This window comes from Cervus elaphus, chromosome 26 (genome assembly GCF_910594005.1).
Source record: "Cervus elaphus chromosome 26, mCerEla1.1, whole genome shotgun sequence".
NCBI lineage: Eukaryota > Metazoa > Chordata > Mammalia > Artiodactyla > Cervidae > Cervus > Cervus elaphus.
This window is the reverse complement of record NC_057840.1, coordinates 17,973,992-17,996,232: the sequence shown is the minus strand read 5'-3', so window position 1 is coordinate 17,996,232 and position 22,241 is coordinate 17,973,992. Positions and strand designations below refer to the sequence as shown.

At 38.2% G+C, this 22,241-nt stretch overlaps 2 protein-coding genes across 2 annotated transcripts; both read left to right on the top strand.

Annotated features, from left to right (window-relative positions):
- The first annotated feature begins 5,739 nt into the window (after positions 1–5,739).
- Positions 5,740–6,804, top strand: LOC122684289 (trace amine-associated receptor 3). The gene has a single exon (XM_043888296.1). The coding sequence runs from the start codon at positions 5,766–5,768 to the stop codon at positions 6,795–6,797; it is 1,032 nt and encodes a 343-aa protein (XP_043744231.1). The 5' UTR covers positions 5,740–5,765; the 3' UTR covers positions 6,798–6,804.
- Positions 6,805–12,987: 6,183 nt separating this feature from the next.
- LOC122684288 (trace amine-associated receptor 4-like) lies at positions 12,988–15,696 on the top strand. Its single transcript, XM_043888295.1, has one exon. The coding sequence runs from the start codon at positions 14,568–14,570 to the stop codon at positions 15,609–15,611; it is 1,044 nt and encodes a 347-aa protein (XP_043744230.1). The 5' UTR covers positions 12,988–14,567; the 3' UTR covers positions 15,612–15,696.
- The last annotated feature ends 6,545 nt before the right edge of the window (positions 15,697–22,241 follow it).

Here is a 22,241-nt window from a genome sequence, read left to right as displayed (position 1 = left end):
GAAAGAGAGTTAAAAGAGCAATTCCACCAGGACTGTGCACTTAGTTTCCCTCTAGGAACTCCTGAATCTGTGTTCTTCACTCCAGTCCTCTGGAGGGAAGAGGTAAACTTATATGAGTCAGATATCTCAGTCCTTGACACTACACTCTCTACGATCCTGACCCGATGCCTGCAAAGCCAGCAGAAGAGACACAATGATTCACAACTAACTTATCAAGAGAGGGAAGGTACTGAGTCAATAAAAAGAATTAGAAATGTACTATCCTGTTTTTTTAAAACCTGATTTATTCTCTTCTCCAAAATAACTGAATAACAGTAGTTAAATTTTATAAAGAACCAAAAATTGTTACCAATAGCATGCAAGAGGAAAGGCAGCATTTTTTTCTAGCTGCAAAAAAATTATTATTAAAAAATGCCTTAAATTTTCCATCAAAATGGCAAGGTTTAAAGTCTATGTAGTGGCATTTTTAAAATGTTTTTGCAGATAACAGGAACCATATAAGACATAATTTATAGTAAATATGTTACATATGTATTTTAATAATGTTAAAATGCACTCTCCTCTTTGATAATATAAAAAAATTCTTGATATATACTATTTAATTCACTGCCAGACACTATACATTTCACTTTTGGTATTTTTTCTCTTGCAAGCAACATTTACTTAAGTTAGTCTGTCACTCTTTATTCCTCAAGATTATCCACTCATTTCATATTCAAACTAAAATACAGTTTCTTTCCTATCTAGAACAATTTTTCCAGAATCCAATGGTTATGTAAATAACCATGCCAAAAGAAAATATCCTGCCAAAAGTGCATTTGGGGAGGGGTCTGAGATTTTTCATTTCCAAGAATGTTCCCAGGAGATGATGTCATCCATAGCCGATTATGAGCCATAATTTAATAAGCAAGGACTGTATGAAAGAAATATGAACAGATGAAGCCAGAGACTTTCTTATTGATATTATTATTATTTCCCATTCTTAGATAGTAAGCAATCATGGGAAGCTTATTGCAGCAGGAACCAAAAGACCTGGATTGTAATGTTAGTTACAGCATTTAGTAGCAACTCTCCCTCAAGACCTTAGTTACATTCTATACATGAAAAAGTTGGGGAAAGGCAGTGGAAATGTGCCTTTCAAGTAATTCAAAAACTTTAAAATATCCAGAATTTTTGTTGACTGGGTTTCATTTGGAATATTGTATGTTTAGTTCAGTTCAGTATGTCTAGGGAGAGGATTTATTAGGTACTTTCTAAATAAGCCGTAAAAAAGAACAAATCTGAGTAAGCTCTAGTGAGGTGGATGAAGTAAGTCAGAAGGAGAAAAACAAATATAGTGTATTAATGCATATATATGAAAAATTATATTGATGAACCTATTTGCAGGGAAGGACTGGAGATGCAGATGTAGAGATTGGACTTGCGGACACAGTGTGGGAGGGAGAGTGTGGACGAATGGAGAAAGTAGTATCAGCATATACACACTATCGGATGTAAGATGGGTAGCTGGTGGGAAGTTCCTGGGTAGCACCTGGCCCCCAGCCTGCGGCTCTGTGATGACCTGGAGGGATGGGACGAGGGGAGGGGAGGGAGGTTAGTGAGGGAGGGGATGTATGGATAATTATGGCTGATCTGAGCTGTTGTATGGCAGAAGCCAACACAACATCATAAAATTTTTTTTTTAAATATTTAAACAAAATTTATTTTTTCCCTAGTGATTTAATCTTTCTCAAACCAAATGTCTCTAATACCATGAGACAAAGTGCCTATTCTGTAGGTTTCTTAATGTGTTGGAATTGATTTCTTTCCATTTAATTCAGCAAGCCATTCCTGCTTGCCTGAGATGAACACGGCTCTGTACTAAGTGTTGCCAGCCTTAGATGGTTAATTTTATCTCATTAACTGTAAATTTCTCAAAAATTTGAATTGTAAATTAGCATAAGGCATATTTTTTAAGTGTTGTGCTAGGAAAAGGAAATAAAAGGCATTTGAAATCAAAGTCAGCTGGAAAAACGAGGAAGACAACATAACTCTAAGACCTTTAGTCATCCTAGTAGTCCAACTGGGAGAGTGAAAAAAGGTTTCTAGAAGGAAATGATATTTGAGCTGAGCCTTGAGATTTTCAAGAGATGAAGGGTCAGCTGGAGAAAAGGGGATTGCCCAAACCACAGGTGTTTGCAGGGAACATAGAGACTACATGACCAAAGTTTGCTGGAGTATTATAGATTGAAGGGAGGAAGGATTACAACCGGGGTTTCCATGCCAACAGATGCTGAAAAGATTTATCATTTATCACAGGCAAACTAGTGCTCTGATGTTCTAGCCAAGGCATGTTTTTCCAGACCGTTTTCAGGTATCCACCAAAAAAAGTACACATATATTTGATAAAACATTTATTTAGATCAATTTCCTTTGGACCTCATACTTCTTTGATAGTTGTAGTAAAGATTTCTCTCTTCTGTTTGTTTTTCAATAATGCTGTAGTTTATGGCTATTTATGAGAAAGATATTTACTATGGTTTTAATTTTCACTCTCCTTTCTCTCCCCGCTCTCTGACATGGAGTTCTCTCTGCCTGTTTCTGGTACGTATTTACTATCAGTTAAAATGTTTTTCCTGCTCCCAGATGTTTTTAAGAAGACTGTTTTCAAGGGGTTGTCTCTGCCCATTGCCAACTGCCATATGGTTTTATGAAGCTTGCTTACAGACTGTGATTCCATTTATTTGGAATAAATTAATCATTTGTCATAGAAATCAGTCACAGAAAAAAAATTTTTTTCTTCTCTTAATCTTACTTTTCAGCACAGCATTTGAATGCAGTCTACTTATTGTCATCCCTGGGACGGTTTCCAAGCAGTTTCTGTTATTGTAGTCTTCAAATATTCATTATGGTCTATGTAAGATGTTAGAGAACTTACAGAAAAGATCCAACATCATGGATTTTCATAAATTTCAAACCTTTGCTTATCTTTCCTGTTATACTACATATACCATTTACACTGTTGCACTATAGATACTAGTTCAAATTTTGAAATTACTCATAAAATCATACTTTTATCTTTATTTAATTAAAAAATTAACAGAAATCTGTTATTTGAATGGCATCTGCTTTTTAGGCTAATTTAGAATGATTTATTATTTAGATGAATTATTTATTTAGAATAATTTAGAATGATTTTGGAGCTTTAAAAAATAGAATTTATATTTGAGACTTGGAGTTTAAGATCTTTTTTTTTTTAATAGATACTATAAACATTGACATTACTTTCTGACCAATGGAGAGAGAAGTGAAACAGTTATTATTGGTGTTAGTTCCAGGTCTTTAAGTTGGTCCTACTTTCAGTAAAAGTCTCTTTCTCCTAACTGAAAGACATAAGCAGAGACATTCAGAAAAGTCTACATTTTGAGAAGTGGATTTGAAACTTTATATAGTTCTCTTAAGCAGTTTTCTAACAGCTGAAATACTTTAGGCTTCAGCCTTAGATGCCAGGAAGCATGGAACAATCAAAAGTTAAAGGAGAAAGAGAAAGCACATTATTTATCAACCTTATCAAACAAATAAAAAATTAAAACATTTAATTTGAGTTAGTATATTAAAGAACTAACAACACTAATGTTTATTTTCCTTTGCTAATCCGTCTGATTTTTTTCAGCAGATAAAAAGGAGGAAAAACTAAATTTGGATAATAGTGTACTTTGCCTGCATGTTCATGAACTTAGAAGTATGTAAGTGTAGTTGTAAGCTGTAAGTCTCCAACACAGTATTTTCTTTAATTTTTCAGAGTATGTGAGTCAGCAAGAAGAACACTTCCAACTCTGCAAAGGTAAGGCACCAAACAATGCATAAGGGACATTAAAGCCAGCATAACCCCATCCTGGCTTCCCCGATGACTTAGCGGGTAAGGAATCCACCAGCAATGCAGAAGACACAGCAGATGTAAGTTCGTTCCCCAGGTCGGGATGATCCCCTGGAGCAGGAAATGGCAACTCACTCCAGTATTCTTGCCTGGAAAATCTCATGAACAGAGTAGCCTGGCGGGCTACAGTCCATAGGTTTGCAAAGAGTTGGATATGACTGAGCACACATATCACTCCATCCTAACAGGGTCATGGAGCACTGAGTGGGTTCTTATGCCACCCCTGCCACCATCTCCCAAAGGCACTTAGCTGAAAGTCCTGCAGCATTTTTTGTTTGTTTGTTTGTTTTCCTTTTACTAATACCTTCATATCCATATCTGGACTCAGAATCCTTAGGTCTTATCTCACTAGCCTAAAGGATCAGTAAAATATGTTTAGAGAAAATCTCTGACGTGTGCCTCTCTAATGCTACTCTGGGAGTGATTCTTTTATAGCAGTATCAGAAGCAATTTAATATAGAAAGATACTTTCATGAACTGAGCTCCTGAAATTATTTGATTCTTTCCAGCAAAGTTATAAGTGTATTGAAACAGTTGCTTTTATTGGAACAGTGCAAGTATTTTAAAACAGCCATAATTTCACATTTATGTGTATACTTATTCATAAATATGCATCTAGTGCCTGCTACAAGCATTAACCTAAGTACCGAGATTTCAGGGAAAACAAGACAGACTAGTTCTTTGCCTTCAGTAGAATGAGAGAAAGGCATGCCTATGATCAATATGAGTCATGTGAGATTTGATTGGCCAAAGTCTGTGAGTGGGAAATCTGTGACTGTACTGAGTCAGTCAGTGATGCAAGATGTGACACGGCTGCACCAGTTAGAATCTCAGATAAGAAAGAAGACTCAAGGAAGACAAGGAAGGGAAATGAAGAGTAGAAGACAGCAGAGGAGAGGAAGGGAGCAGACTATAGAAGCTATGGTTTAACCCATAGGAGGTGCCTGGTCTTCTGTGCATTTCAGTAACCACATGCCACTTACAACTCTTGAAACATCTGTAGACTTTTTACAAAAGATTTCAAATTATTGAAAGAATGCAGAAGCAAAAACATTGTGATTTCACTTAGCTTTTGTGGATTAAGTATTTTTATATTGCAATTCAAAGGAGTTTCCAGGGAAGTGACTGTTTAAGGTGAAAGTTGACCCTTTTTTCTAAAAAAACAGCTTCACTGCAGTATAATTAATATGCTGAGAACTACAGAATTTGATGAGTTTGAACATACGCAAATACCTGTGACACCATCACCACAATCAAGGTACTGGGCATATCCAACATGTCCCAAGGTTTTCTTGTGTTTCTCTGATTTGCTTGTTTCTTTGTGGTACACTTACCATGAGATACACCATCTTAATGAATTTTCAAGTGCACAATTTCATCTTATTAATTATAGGCATTATGGCTTGCAGACTTCTAGACCTTAATCATCTAGCATAACTGAAACTTTAAACACATTGAACAACCACCACCCAATTCTCCCAGTAACCACTGCTGTATTATCTACTTCACGAATCTGACTATTTTAGATGTCTCGTGTAAGTGGAGTAAATCTTTAAAAAGCTTCCGATATATTATGGGGAATAAAACAGCCAATAGATAAGCCCACCTTGAATGAATAAAGAGAAGGATGAAATAGAAGAAAATGGACTAGAACAGGAAAGAGCGAGCAGCCAGCAACTCAGAAAGTAAGCACCACTGATGTAATTTTAAATATTTAAATATATTATAATTGAATTAATGACAGGTGACTTCATTGTACTTTCAGGGCTGAAATTTCCTGGAATCGTTTTAAGAGGAGAAGAAACGTTGACTTACCTTCCAAAAAAGGAGCTTAAAGAGATAAAGCACCATGGATCTAACTCATATTCCTGAAGATTTATCCAGTTGTCCAAAATTTGGAAATAAGTCCTGTCCTCCCACCAACCGCCATTTTCATATTCGAGTAATAATGTACTCAATTATGATCGGAGCCATGTTCATCACTATCTTTGGAAACTTGGTCATAATCATTTCCATATCTCATTTCAAGCAGCTTCACTCTCCCACAAACTTTCTGATCCTCTCCATGGCAACCACAGACTTTCTGCTGGGTTTGGTCATCATGCCGTATAGCATGGTGCGATCAGTAGAGAGCTGCTGGTATTTTGGGGATGGCTTTTGTAAATTCCACACAAGCTTTGACATGATGCTAAGTCTGGCCTCCATTTTCCACCTCTGCTCCATTGCTATTGACAGATTTTATGCTGTGTGTTACCCTCTACACTACACAACCACAATGACCATCTCCATGATAAAGTGGCTGCTGGCTTTCTGCTGGTCAGCCCCTGCTCTTTTTTCTTTTGGTTTAGTTCTATCCAAGGCCAATGTTTCTGGTATGCAGAACTATGAGATTCTCGTTGCTTGCTTCAATTTCTGTGCCCTTGCTTTCAACAAATTTTGGGGGACGATATTATTCACTACATGTTTTTTTACTCCTGGCTCCATTATGGTTGGTATTTATGGCAAAATCTTTATTGTTTCCAAACGGCATGCTAGAGTTATGGACAACATGCCTGAAAACACAAAGGGGGAAGTGAGAAAAAACTTATCCAAGAAAAAGGATCGCAAAGCAGCCAAGACCCTGGGCATAGTAATGGGAGTGTTTCTAGCTTGCTGGTTGCCTTGTTTTTTTGCTGTTTTGATTGACCCATATCTAGGCTACTCCACTCCCATGATAGTACTTGATCTTTTAGTGTGGCTTGGGTACTTCAATTCCACTTGCAATCCTCTCATTCATGGCTTCTTTTATCCATGGTTTCGGAAAGCTCTTAAATACATAGTGTCGGGAAAAATATTTAGCTCCCATTCAGAAAGTGCAAATCTGTTTCCTGAAGCACATTAAGAAAAAGGCCATTACAAGTGAACAGAGTATTGAAAGTGAGATGATTATTATTTCGACCTGAAGCATGTACATTACATCCCCAGGTCACTGCAAATATTATTTTATTAAATTTCAATAATTCTAGATCCAAGAATAATTTAATAATATAATTCAAATATATAGGTTCAACTTGTGTCTTAAAGCATAATATTCAGTAAGGACTACTTCATTCATTACAGTTTTTATTCCCTGTACTTGTTACATGCACCATGAAATTAAGACATTTGCTCTTTGAAGGAAAGCTATGACAAACCTAGATAGCATATTAAAAAGCAGAGACATCACTTTGGTGACAAAAATCCGTATAGTCAAAGCTATGGTTTTTCCAGTAATCATGTATGGATGTGAGAGTTGAATCATAAAGAAAGCTGAATGCTGAAGAGTTGATATTTTTGAACTGTGGTGTTAGAGAAGACTCTTGAGAGTCCCTTGGACTGCAAGGAGATCCAACCAGTCCATCCTGAAAGAAATCAATCCTGAATATTCATCAGAAGGACTTGTGCTGAAACTGAAGCTCCCATACTTTGGCTGCCTTAGGGGAAGAGCTGACTCATTGCACTCATTAGAAAAGACCCTGATGCTGGGAAAGATTGAGGGGGCAGGAGGAGAAGGGTTGGCAGAGGATGAGATGGTTAGATAGCATCAACGACACAATGGACATGAATTTGAGCAAACTCTGGGAGATAGTGGAGGACAGAGGAGCCTGGTGTGCTGCTGTCCGTGGGGTCGCAAAGAGTTGGACACAACTTAGCAGCTGAACAACAACTTCTTGGTAGAAAAGCAAATGTGCATAATAAATGTATAATTGGTAGCCAGTGAATGTTTTTATGTTTACCAAAGAGCATTTATTAACCCAATCTGACTGCTGGTCTTAAGGTGAACATTTTAAGCTTTGTCCAGGAAAAGCCATATTAGGTTGTGAGGGCAAGGCCAGGATCCTTCTTCCTGAGAGTCTCACGTGACCATGAACATGATCCTATTATGCCACTCCCTTCACAGATGAGGACATTAAAATAGACTTACACCCCTTCAGGAGTACATACACTTCACATCCAGTGATGGGTCTGCTCTGTTTGGCTTCCTTCAACTTTTAAAATTCTCATCTGTTTCTCTATTTCTGAACAATTTCTTTACTCTTAAAAGCTTCATGTTCTGTGTGTTAGAGAAAAAAAAAATTATTCATGACATTTGTTAAAGACTGTAAGGCAGACTTTATTCAAGGACAGCTTCTACAATAGGGTTTTTATAGTAAAATAGAGAGAATTTAACTCTAACAAGGTGCAGTGGGGATTTGCTCCCATGGGACTGGGTTGTGAGTAGTGGATGGAAAATTATTAAGAGGAAATATCAAGGAGCATTCTTGCTAGACTGACTCATCAGAATTCTTGCTGAACGCAGGGCAGAGTGATAAGATAGTGAGGCTAGTCAGATACCAAGAGTGGGGGATTTTTGATAAACTGACTTAGCAGGATTCTTGCTCAATCTAGAGTCTACCACGGCAAAGAGGGAAGTCCAAGTTTGGCTTAGGCAAGCAGAGGAATCATAGGAGCTTGATTAAAATTTGATCAAAGGAGAGAGTCTTTGTCCTCTGTTTGTGTGTCTGTGTGTGTGTGTGTCTGTGTCTGTATGTTTATGCCCATGTGCTTCTCACGGAAGCAGGATTAGGAATTTTCAAAGTGGGAAGGGAGCAGTGTAGGGATGGCCAGCTTTAGTATGTGGAACATTAGCATGTGATTATTAGACAGAACATATAAATCTATCTAAATATAAATGGGACAATCTATTAGAATGGACTTAGCTGGCTGTATGAAATATACTGGAGAAGGAAATGGCAACCCACTCCAGTCTTCTTGCCTGGAGAATCCCATGGACAGAGAGCCCGGTGGGCTACAGTCCACAGGGTCTCAAAGAGTCGGACATGACTGAGCAAATATAGCCAAGAGGCTACAGGAAAATTGTCTACATTCACTGAGGTAGATGTTGCATACTCAGTAAGGGATAAGAATATTTACTTAGAATTGATCCTCAGCACACGCCTCTTCTCCCACCATGTTAGCTAGTGTTCTTGCCTCCCATTTCACAGCTTTGCAATCTACTCTGCACAATTATCCCAAGTTGACACTTTCCTCTTAAATATCTTACATGGTTTCCAAGCTAAATCCCTTCTGTTTGTCCAAGCCTTCTCCACGAACTCTGTGTAGAAAGCACAGATTCGGATTAGGATTTACAAGGTCTCTTGCCCTGGAGTGTCTGATGGATGGCATTTTACCAACAGAAACACCTGCAGGAGATGTGAGGATGGAAGGAGGGGCAATCAGGGTGCTTAACACAGGCCACCTCCCTGCCCAGTTACCCTGGGGCTGGCTGAGTCCTTCAGGAAAGGCCATTCAGACTCCTTTTCCGTAGAGCCATCCTCTAGTACTCCTGGAACCATCCTCATCTTCTATCAGTTTGGGCCCAGCCAAGGTAATGCTCCCGTGCTCATCATGTCTGCCTCTTTGCGACCTGATGGACTATAGCCCACGAGGCTCCTCTGTCCATAGGATTTTCCTGCTATTGCTGTCCCTGGGTGCTAGAATTTTCTGCCTGGTTTCCTTAAGCACTGCCCACGTCTTTGTAAATAGTTTCTTTCTTTGTTTTTTTGTTTCTGTTTTTTTAATTAAACTCTCCTCAATCATACAGGCTGATTGCACCATCTGTTTCCTGCTGAACCAAGAACAAATGTAGCTTTTCATTGTTCTGAAATAAAATTTTGAAATTCTCCTCAAAGACATCAGGTCTGTATAAGCCTGACTGGGCCTTTCTTTGTGTTTCTACAAAAATTAACTCTCTGTGTAGAAACTACACTTAGTCACTCTTCTGAAGTCTACCCTCCTCTAAAGGAATCCCTGGCCCCCTAATAAGTCATTCCCCCTGCGTTGGCCCTCCCTGGGGGCGATTCACCCTCCTCCACTTGGCAAACTTATTTTCTTTTGAAGATCAGTTGTCATCTTGAGACTTCTGGTGTCCTTTTGTGTATAAAAAAGACTATTTAAGATAATTTTGGCTTTTAGAATTAATATTTCAATTAGAAAACAATATTGAAGAAATTAGCTCTTCTTTTAAAATTTATTTAACTTATAATTTCTATTGAACTTTATTTAACTTAGAATATAAGTTATTCTACACTTAGTAAATTTTAACAACATCTTTTAAGAAGCAGTTAGAGACTTAGGTAATTGAATTCCTTCAATATTTTATTTACTTTTATCAAATTAAAATTTCAAGGTCACTTTTTGAAAATTTAATTCTCGAATATACATGAAACATTCCCCAGTACCTAACTCTTGCAAATTTTATGACTTACAAATATGGTAAATTTAAAACTCTTAACAATTATAATAACTTTAGTAAACCTAGCAAACTTGGCTTCCAGCTCTCAACTTAAAAATCATAGCTAGATCAATGATTTAATGACATATTTTTAAGTGGGAATCATAAAGCTATTGTAGTAAATGCTAAATTCCTTTAAACATTACAAATACTGAAAATGACAAATGTACAAAGATTACTTTTAAACTGAGCACAAACTATATTAATACTATGTGATTGATTTGCGTCATGTACCTGGGAAGAAATTTCTAAAGAGAAGTTTTGTAAACCCAGATGAACATGTAAAGAAAAACAGTATTTTCCGATCATTCCTATTCATTTTATGATGAAAATCCTTAGAGGCTGTAAAAGTTAATTTTGATCAATTAATTTAAACATAGATAATTTGATTCTATTTTTTATAAATAAGCTTTAATACCCTCTAAGCATTGAGTATTTGAAATATAACAATTCTGTGGTTTGATGGGTAATAAAATTGCCATCATAAACTCCCTGAAGCTTAGTGTACCATTGGAATTATGGTGCACTAATGGATACACCTTCTCCCAGTGAGTATGAAAATACCCACATGATGATGGAAGTTTCCCCTTTCCACTTGGTTGGTTTGAAGCATGGTTCTTATTGCCTTTTGTTTGGGCTCAGAAAATTATAGACAAAGCACTGCAGGGTGAATGAGTATCACTGATCTGTACATGGCAGCAAAAGGAAAAGATATATAACTTAGTCAAATTTTCACAGGAATTAAAAAACTCACCATTTGAAAACATGTAGCATTTGGTAATAAGTAGAGTGAACATTTGTTGGATTTTAACTCCTTCCTTCCTTCCTCCTTCCCACCTTTCCCCTCCCCCTTTCAATCTTCTCCACTTTTGCCCTGTGTGAGGCTAGTTCTTGGTGCCCCTTCGGAGTCATGGAGATGATAGCACAAAACTTTTATTCTCCCAGAGCCAGCCAATTCTCTGGTGACTCAGTATAGCATTTCTGCTGACAACACGCCGAAGTTGTTAAAGAACACTCCTGTTAAAAGCAGAATCCGGGTAACGCAGCCACAGGAGGCATATTTTGTGTATAAATACTGATGACAACACAGACTGCCAGGAGCCTACCAATATCTCAGGCCTAAGGGTCTTTTCTGGGGGAAAATCAGTAAGGAAGAGAGTGGTGAAGCATAAGGCTCATTTGCATGGTAAGACAGCTTCGCACAACAAATAAATCACTTAGCCAAACAAATTCTTATAAGCAAAAGAGGAGTATCCTAAGAGAGAGAAAAGATCAGATATGTGTATGTATGTATGTGTTTATTTATTTCAAGTTCAAAGAACCAAACTTAAAATATTAATCAATAAATTCTACAAAGCATAAGATCTATAAAAATAAATTTGGATCATTTTTAAAAATCACTGGAATTCTAAAGAGGCAATTCTAAAGACCCACAGCAGTCATTTCTCACATCTAATTCACAAGTACTCTCTCTTACCTAGGAAATTATTGTTTGAGTGAGATAGAGCAAAGCAAGATAAAATCATTGTTTTCAGAAAAACAGTCTCAGAGGTGGAGTGTTTAAGCCTCATAACCAGTAAGAGGAGAAAAATCATTCCTGATAAAGCAAATATAAGTTCTCTTTTTATTTCTTCCATTTCATTTGCAATATATTATTGAGCTTGCTGAATATTTTCCTTCTTATTTGAGGAAGATACATATATATTAATAGAATTTTAAATATTCAATACTTGAGGGAAATTATTATATAATTTCTTTTTCATATTTTCCTTAAAATTCTGAGGAACTTTTACATTTTTCAAAATTATTATTTCAGTGTCCTTGAGTCTGTTTATCCATTCGGTAATTTTTTCCCTGAAAGAAAGAAATTTGAACTAAAAAGTAATACAGTTTTTGCTTCTCTCCAGAACTGCTAGTAAATATTTCTTTTTACCTCCTGGTAAAATTAACAATGTTCTATACTTTCCTTAGGCCATTCTTTGCAGTGTTGTCATTAATTTGATCCTTTTTTGAAATGTCAGTAATAAAAAAAAAAAATAGGTGTAACAACAATGTCCTATGATAGAAGTCAGATGCCATAGAGGATTTAACTTTACATTGTTAAAAATTACTGTTATTAAAAAATTCTTTTCTGGAGGTAACTCTTCAATGAAAAGGAATCTTTACTTTGTTAAGTTTTTAAACAAAATCCCATGCGCTTAATAATTTCCTTTTTTTTTTTGGACTATTTTATTTTTTAACAAAGCAGTAGACTAGTAGTAGTTACACTTGCATTTGCTTACTCATTTTGCAACTTTTAACTCAGAACTTAAGATGAAGGTTTAATTATCTTTGATATTATCTTAACAAATCTTCCATGTATTACCTTTGAAAATAAATGTGTCTTATTCTATCCTTTTATATGATAACTTAAATGTTGAAATATTTCTCTAATATACACAACCATTCATCAGAAACATGAAATAATACTATTAATTTCTAGCAGCTGTTTCATAACTTGTCTTCCAAAATAAAAGAAACAAAATTCACTTTACAAACCTATGAGGTTAAACTATATCAATCCTTTGTTCACGGAATTTTCCAGGCAAGAATACTGGAATGGGTTGCCATCCTTTACCTGTAGGGAAGCCCATTAGTGACAAATGTATAAGTTATTTTGCAGTAATTATTAGATATCTTTCAAGATAATTTTTAAAATAATTAAAGAAAAAACTTTAATTCACAAGAGTAAAAAGGATAAAAATAATTTTTTAAAAGTTCATTTATTAAAGAAGGTGATTAGACATTTAAGATTTTATTATATCCAGTATCAGAGTTTAGGAACCAAAATGATAAGTAATCAAATAATTAGTGCTGGATACTCTGCAGTTTAAAAAACAGTTGAATAAATCTTTGTCTCTCATATTTTACTCTCTACATTTTGGTTTCTCAAGTTCAACTCAGTTGCATAATATTGGAACAGTTTAGTTAAAATATATCTTAAAAAAAATACTAGTCTAAGAAATTAATTCAGTATACCCAGAGCAAATAAAATGTGCCATAATGTTAAGGTTTCAAATAATGCACATTGCAAAAATTTTGTTAAGCTATGGCAGCAAGTATTGTAAATGTAAATATTATTTTCAAAGTTACATGTATTCTCACTAGCATTTTTTCCAAGTAAACCTGGCAAGGACTTGCTGGTGGGTTCATTTTCCCAATGGACCAGTGAATGTTAATCTATTCTCAGGCTAAGCTCCATTCTCCAACTTGGCCTTAGATCTCATGAATGCTTGTCATTTGTCATCAGAGTTACACATCCAGTCCTAGCGCAAGTCAAACAAGGAAAAACAAGTCAAACCCTTGTCATACTCCAGATGAGTCAGTCCCATTATTTTCACATTTTAAGTACAACAGCGTAAATTACATATAAAATAAATGAGCACCCTATCTGTCAAATTCATTACCAATGCGAGACTTAAAATCTGTGGACAAGATGACGTCAATTTGAATGTGAGCTTATGAATGAATGTGGCTGCCAAATGGAAGGAGACAACCCAGAGAATTTCACAATCTATCATTTGAGATATTTCCGACCCCTCTTTTGAGGCAATTCCTGTATAATCTTGTAGGATTTAGAGTATTTTTAGTTATGTATGTAGTTCTAAACTCTGAAATCTAAATTGACCACTCTGAAGAGAAAAATATTTTCTTAATTGAATAGTATGTATTAAATGGCAAGATCCAAAACATTTGCAAATATTCACAAGAGAAATTTAAAAAAAAGAAGATGCACAATCTTTAGATCACAATTCTTGTTTAAACTCAGCATTAAACAATAGTTCCTGAGGTCCTGATAATTCTTGAGAGGAATTATCCAGTAAATCAAATTGATTAATAAAAGTGGGACAGGGAAAACTCCTGATCTGCCCATGTTTTCAGAATCCTGAGTAAGGACAACATATTGGTACAATCAGAACATGCATTTACCTGGATTATTTAGATGGTTTTAACTGGGTTATTTAGATGTTGGGTGACAATATTCATTTAGTTGCATTTAGTCCCTTTCTAATCAAGGGATGGTCTTTTGACTAATAGCACTGGCATTTCCCAAGAGCGGGTGAGAAAAGCAGATTCTTAGTCCCCACCCCAGAACTAGAATCTGTGTTTTGAAAAGATCTCTAACTGATTCATATGCACATTAAAGTTATGAAGCATCACTCACGGTCAGTAGGGAGCTTATTCCAGGATCAAAAGTGCAGTTAGTTGGGCCTCTCTTAAAAGCTGCACTATTTTTATTGTTTTTCCTCTTTCTTTCACAGGAAAGAGAAAAACACAGTATTTCTGCAAAAGACTCATAGTACCCACAAGACAAAGACAATGAATGCACTGAATCTTTGGAACCCTTCAGAAGCACAATCCTGCTTTGCTCTGGTGAACAATTCATGCCCTAAAAACATGAGGTCTAGGCTGAGTGCCTGTGCCATGTATGTGGTCATGATCGGTGCCATAGTAATGACCATGCTGGGCAACCTGGTTGTGATCATTTCCATTGCCCACTTCAAGCAGCTCCACTCCCCCACCAACTTCCTGATCCTCTCCATGGCCACCACTGACTTCTTGCTGAGCTGTGTGTTCATGCCCTTCAGTATGATCCGGTCCATTGAGTCCTGCTGGTACTTTGGAGATCTCTTTTGCAAAGTCCACAGCTGCTGTGACATCATGCTCTGTACCACCTCCATCTTCCACCTCTGCTTCATCTCAGTGGACCGCTACTATGCTGTCTGTGACCCTTTACATTATGTCACCAAAATTACCGTCTCTCTCGTAGGAGTCTTTCTACTCATCAGTTGGTCCATTCCCATCTTTTTTGCTTTCGGCCTGGTATTCTCAGAATTAAACATAATTGGTGCAGAAGACTTTGTGGCAGCCATTGACTGTACAGGTTTATGTGTGCTAATATTTAACAAGCTCTGGGGGGTGCTGGCCTCCTTTATAGCCTTCTTTCTCCCTGGGACAGTAATGGTGGGAATTTACATACATATTTTCACAGTAGCCAGGAAGCACGCTAAGCAAATTGGCACAGGTTCTATGATGAAACACATTGGGTCAGAAAGCAAAATGAAGGCATCAACCAAAACAGAAAGCAAGGCCACCAAGACTTTGAGCATCGTCATGGGAGTATTTGTGTTGTGTTGGCTGCCCTTTTTTGTCTTGACAATCACAGACCCTTTCATTAATTTTACAACGCCTGAAGATTTGTACAATGTCTTTCTCTGGTTGGGCTATTTTAATTCCACTTTCAATCCCATTATATATGGTATGTTTTATCCTTGGTTTCGCAAAGCATTGAGGACAATTGTCTCAGGAACAATCTTCCACCCTGACTCTTCCAGCCTAAACATATTTCCTGCATGTGCTTAGGGAATGCTCTCCATTCTCTACAATTCTTTCCTGCTAAGGAAACTGGATGCTCTTTCCCTCTAGAGGTGAAGGAGTGGATTGACTAGACAAGGATATTCTTCCAGTTGGTGTAATAGACACCTGTGTATTAGTCACCCAGTTGTGTCAGACTCCTTGTGACACCATAGATTATAGCCCACCAGACTCCTCTGTCCATGGAATTCTCCAGGCAAGGATACTGGAGTGGGTTGCCATTCCCTTCTCCAGGAGATCTTCCTGACCCAGGAATCAAACCCTGCATTGCAAGTCGATTCTTTACCATCTGAGCCACCAGCTGGTGTAATAGACACCTAGGTGGAATCAATAGATCTAGCCTCTGGTTATACCAGAGTTCCCAAAGTGGTCAATTTCTGGGGTTCTGGGGGAGATACCTCCGGTAAAAAGAAACTCTCTCCCAAGACTTGTTGATTCCCAAATTTCCAAAATGAGAGATTTAGCTTTTCACACCTTTGGCATGTCAGATGGGGATCTTCTTTTTATCCTGTAAACATCAAAAGAGGAGACAGTTGGACTTCACACTTTTAATAGCCATGTAGAGTTTATCTAAGTCTTCCCTGAGATTACTACATTTTGGGAGCGTGGGGAGAACTTGAGAACACTGTGAGGCTGAATTACAGAGCATGTGAGGACACGGGAAGGGAGAAGGAAGCAGCTGCGGTTGCTGATTAATCTCTTAAAAAAGAATTCAAGTGACTTTTGCAATAGTTTGATAAAATCGGACTGTCTCATTAAATAAGCAGAATGGATTTTTAGGAATGTATTCTTTCTCTAACATATGTTTTTGATCTATAGAGTCACATGGCCTACGTGTATACATGCAAGTGCTGTGAACATCTCTTTGGCTGTGTGTGCACATTTTATTCACCAAGATTAAGCTTCATTCACAGAACTGCAGTTCTTTCCCTCCCTAGTGTTTTGGTTGATATTTACTTCCTCAGTGATTGTCTCTTCTCCGTGTTTTGCTTTTCTCCTCCTTCTCCTGCCCTAGAAACCTATTTCACCAAACTGCGTCCTTTATGATCTTTTCACCCTTCACACGGTTACTCTGTCTCTCTCACCCAGTGGTCTTTAGCCTGGCACAGTTTTGCCCCTTGAGTGCATTTGGCAAAGTCTAGAGACATTTTGGGTTCTTATAGCCAGGGAGGGAGTTCTACTGACATTTCAAGGGCAGAGGTAAAGGATACTGACAAAAATCATACAGTGCATGGAACAGCCTCCCTGACAACAAAGGATTATCTGGCCCCAAACTTCAATAGCGCCATGGTTGAGAAATTCTGCTCTAACCTTATTTAGCCTCACAGTCTCCATGTATTTCTCTCAAATGTATTTATTTTCAGTCCTATTATTTCCCCCAAATTTGAGCTTCTTATTTCTTACTACCAGAGGAGGATCTTTTTGGTGCCCCAATAAGATCTTAAATTCGATATAACTGACATCTTCCTTCTGTGTTCCCTGCCCCCCTTCACCACCCCAATCCTGTCTCTTCTGCCTCCGGCTTTGTGCTAGAGTTGCATGATTAGTCATTCAGTTCAGTTCAGTTCAGTTCAGTCACTCAGCTGTGTCCGGCTCTTTGCAACCCCATGAACCGCAGCACGCCAGGCCTCCCTGTCCATCACCAACTCCCAGAGTCCACCCAAACTCATGTCCACTGAGTCAGTGATGCCATCCAACCATCTCATCCTCTGTCATCCCCTTCTTCTCCTGCCTTCAATCTTTCCCATCATCAGGGTCTTTTCAAATGAGTCACTCATTCACATCAGGTGGCCAAAGTATTGGAGTTTCAGCTTCAACATCTGTACTTCCAATGAACACCCAGGACTGATCTCCTTTAGGATGGACTGGTTGGATCTCCTTGCAGTCCAAGGGACTCTCAAGAGTCTTCTCCAACACCACAGTTCAGAAGCATCAATTCTTTGGCGCTCAGCTTTCTTTATAGTCCAACTCTGACATCCATACATGACCCCTGGAAAAACCATAGCTTTGACAAGATGGACCTTTGTTGGCAAAGTAATGTCTCTGCTTTTTAATTCATTCAGTTGCGTCCAACTCTTTGCGACCCCAGGGACTGTAGCTTGCCATGCATCTCTGTCCATGGGGTTTTCCAGGCAAGAGTACTGGAGAGGGTAGCCTTTTCTTTCTCTAGGGGATCTTCTTGACCCAGGGATCAAACCTGGGTCTCTTGCACCGGAGGTGGATTCTTTACCATCTGAGCCACCAGTACTGGAGTTAAGTATGCACAAATGTGTTGGTTGCTCATGTAGATCATGAGTTTCTTGTGTGCAAGACTCTTTATATTATTCATCTTTGTATCCCACAGTGATTGATATAGTTCTTTTCCAATAAAAATCACTGGAGGCATTCACTGGATAACCAAAACAGAAACTTTGAGGACAGTGGGAGGGAGTTCCTCAAATTCACAGAAAGAAACAATGATAAAAGATATTGGACATTGGGGGCTCATTCTCTTGGCAAGGAAGATGGGGGGAAAGTCCACTTGTAAAGAAGGAATTGAACTGAATTTGAAACATGTTCTAATGGGCTTTGGTCATATGTGTACAAAGTTGTGCTGGGAAACTTGAGGACAAGGCCAGAAGAGGCACACGGTGGAAAATGACTGACCAGCTCAGAACACGTGCAACATTCAGACTACAATTTTCATGCTCACACGGTGAACTTCCTGAGGATAGAAATTAAGTCTCTCCTTTCCTAATGTCTCAGTAGTACAAGTGCTTTATAGAAAAGTGTGGTTGTACAGAAATATTGTTCACTACTCTATGTATTAACAGGTTGAGGTTTTAAAATTTATTTTTAATTGAAGGATAATTGCTTTACCATACTGTGTTGGTTTTTAACATACATCAACATGAATCAACCACAGCAGACTGAGATTTTTTTAAAAAATGTAAATCATTAATAGGCTCATTCTTCCAGCCCAAATGGAATATAGTCACAAACTTAGAATCTGTTCACATGTAGCTAGAGCAACATATTCATCAACCTTAGTGTTTTTTTGCAGAAAGTAAGGTTGTTTTTCATAACAATAACCAAAAGTCACTGGCAAATTGCAAAAAGAAAACTAGTTACCTTTAGCATGTATGTATTTGCTACAAATAAGTGTGTATTTGATTGTAGTAATTCTTACAGTGATATCAGAATATCTGATTCTCTGACCTGGTAAAATAACATCACACATCTATGCAGCACAGCTAATCCTAAGGTTTCCAATATTCATATAGGTAAATCCCAAGGCTTTCATGAAACTTTTTGCTTTTTAAAAAAATCTATCCTTGCTTCAGTGTATCTATTGAGAAAACTACTCATTATTTTAAAACACCTTTAACAACATCTCTATTCAGTTGGAAATCCTCAAGACCCTCTTGATCTGTGTTCTGCTGAACATTCATAGCTTCCCAAAGTTAGTACTTATAATTCAGTAGTTTGAATACAGCATATTTAAGTACTGAGATGTTTCAGCAAATTACTGTTATCACAGTACGGTATATGAAATCAAAACTGGGCATTAAGATGCTTAATAGAGAATTAGTTTATTCTGTTCTGAGAGCAGTAATGTAGTCCTTCAGGAGGACATTTTCTCCACCCATAATCCTGAAGGCAGTATTTGGAGGGAAAGGCACTTGTTTTGGAAAATCAAAAGAACAGGAATAGTTCCTCAGACTTCAGGCCAAGTTAGACCTCCTTCCAGGGCCTGATGGGCAATAGACCACTTTATGAGGACAGGAGCACTTTATAATCCACATCCCATGATGAGCCTCTGTTCCTCTTTGGGAATTCAGCACAGATGTTTGGGTTGCTGAATCTGAGGGACTGAGTAGGATGGGGAGCCATTCGTTCAGCACATAGTTCTTTTCTTATTAAGATCACATAAAATGTGTTACCTAACATCAAGAAAGTGGGGTCTGAGGCCATGGGGTGGTCCTTTTTCCATACCACCTAGCTTTTTTTTTTTTTTTGCCCACTAGGAGCTGAGCTAAATAGAGAAGAAATTAAGGAGAAGGTAGAAGCTTCTACCACAGTCACAATCTCTTCTTACCTCAATGGAGGACTTTTGTAGTTTTCAAAGGGTGTCCATGGATGTTAGTTCAGTTGTTTCACAAAACAGCTCCACATGCTCTTCCCAGGCCAGTCCATAGAAAAAGTGAATCATCCCATCCTTATTTCTAATCCAAAATAGATCTTCTATCTAGGTATTATCTAGGATGAACAGAGTAGTCATTTTCTCAAGAGCATGGTGACTACCATGGACACTTTGTTCTCTTTACTAAAAACCACTCAGTTCATTAAACATTTATTGGCCATCTGCTGTGTGCCGAGATCTGCTCTGAGTGCGTGTGGATCCGAGATGAATAAAACAAATCCTGGCCTTAAGAAGCTTGTGATCCGTAACCACTCAGTTCTACTGCAGGAAGCTAAGGCAGCATGAAGGAGGAAAATTTAGCCAGGTTTGGGATTTAGAGAAGATGGCCTGCATTTTGGAGAAGGAAATGGCAACCCACTCCAGCATTCTTGCCTGGAGAATCTCATGGACAGAGGAGCCTTCTGGGCTACAGTCCATAGGGCCACAAAGAGTTGGACACGACTGAAGTGACTTAGCAGCAGGAGCAGCAGCCTGTGTTTTAGGCCAAAGGATTGTATCATCAGGTTCATTAAAGAACTCACTTCCAATCACTGCTGCTGCTGCTAAGTTGCTTCAGTCGTGTCTGACTCTGTGTGACCCCATAGACGGCAGCCCACCAGGCTCCTCTGTCCCAGGGATTCTCCAGGCAAGAACACTGGAGAGGGCTGCCATCTCCTTCTCCACCAGTCAGACTCAGGACTGCAAAGTCAGCGCTTATAGAGAAGTCGATGGTTAGCTGTTGTCTCTGGCTGACTGCTGCCTTGGTGCATTTTGCAGGAATTTGGTGGGATATCTGAGGCTACCGTTGGTCAGCGGTGCCAGCAGACAGGAGTGAGGCCAAGCTGGAACCTCTTACCTCTGTCTGTCTACCACTGTTGTTGTTTAGTCACTAAGTCGTGTCCAACTCTTTGTGACCCTGTGGACTGCAGCATGCCAGGCTCCCCTGTCCTTCACCAGCTCCCGAAGTTTGCTTAGACTTGTGTCCATTGAGCCAGTGATGCCATCCAAACATCTCAACTTCTGTGTCTGCCAGGAAAAACCAGCAGAATAATGACTGCAGCTTCATTTCTGCTTTCCAAATCTCCCCAAAGTTCCTCTAACTTGGAATCATATACATAAAGAGATTCTGGGAAACACATTTCTCAGGCTGGCAGAGCATAATTCATCACGAGGAATAAAACAAGCAAAAGAAAAAAGCAGCCAGATATTTGTGTGAAAACCAGTTTGGCCACGTGATATAGGGAGATGAAACTGCAGAGATGTTGGGAGTGAACTGGGAGGACCTTCTACGCCGGATAAAGGGTGAATTTCACCCTTTAGGTGAGGGGGAGGCATTGAAATAGATTGAAATTTCCAATACTAGATTTTAACTGTTTACTCCGCATCATATTATGTTTTGGTTTTAATATATATAGGAATGAAAGGATGCAAATTAGAGACAATTCAGGATAAATATTATATATAATACCACCTTTCCAGGATTATTGCTGAGCTAGGAAGTGGTTACATATAAGCTGTCTTAGCTACTCCTGTCTCTCATTACACACTAGTCAAAATAATCCATGTGGACTCTTGAATGGCCTTTGGGATACCAGATGTGGCTTGTTTAGAAGAAGGAGATGGAAGAAAAGATGTAAAACTAGGAGCTGGTATTCCTGAACAGTCTGTTTTGTGGCCTCGGTTCAGGAGAAATTATAGGATCTACTTCATGGAAATAGCCTACACTTGTCCTTAAATCTGTATTGACTAGGAAAAGCTTATTTTTTTTTTAATGTGCATTGTTTTAGAGGTGAGTGTATTCATATGATGTTAATAGTTGAACCTCCAATTCGCAAAACAAATGGATTGTGTATCTTCTTGTGCTTGTCTTTTCTGTCTTAGTCCGTCACTTTAAAACCATGCACAAGGCAAGTTTCTGACAGTCAACACTGGGTGTGTCCCTGACTTTGCAGAGAAGGGGGAGGTACATGCCAAATTCCTTCCTTTCTTTTTGGACTTCCCACCTTGCCCTACACCCCTGCTGCTAGATGTAATCTATTGTTCCCTTTAGAATTCTGTCATTTTTGTGACATCAGTTTAATTTGCACTGTGGAATGATTTCTCCAAGGCTGAAAAGACACATTCCATCCTCTGGAGGTTTGGTACCAAGAAACAGAACAAGCAGAGTATGATTGAACACGTTATTTTCCTCGATATTATCTCTGTGATATACAGCATATGAGTCTAATCATAGGTCATCTTATTAATGGGGAAACAAAGGGAGGAAGAGGATCAGTGATGACCTAGGAAGTGGCAGAACAAGAATCTAACTTTGCTATGTCCAGGTGAACTGTTTCACCTTCTGTGATTTCTTTAACCAGCACAAAATGTAGAGCTTAAAAAGAATCCATGATGAATCCCATGTAGGAGTCACAAACCAAAGGGCTTATGATCGATTATTCTCAATTATTTCTCAT

Coding starts and splice junctions, on each gene's coding strand:
- LOC122684288 (XM_043888295.1), top strand. CDS start 14,568: ATGAATGCACTGAATCTTTGGAACCCTTCAGAAGCACAATCCTGCTTT.
- LOC122684289 (XM_043888296.1), top strand. CDS start 5,766: ATGGATCTAACTCATATTCCTGAAGATTTATCCAGTTGTCCAAAATTT.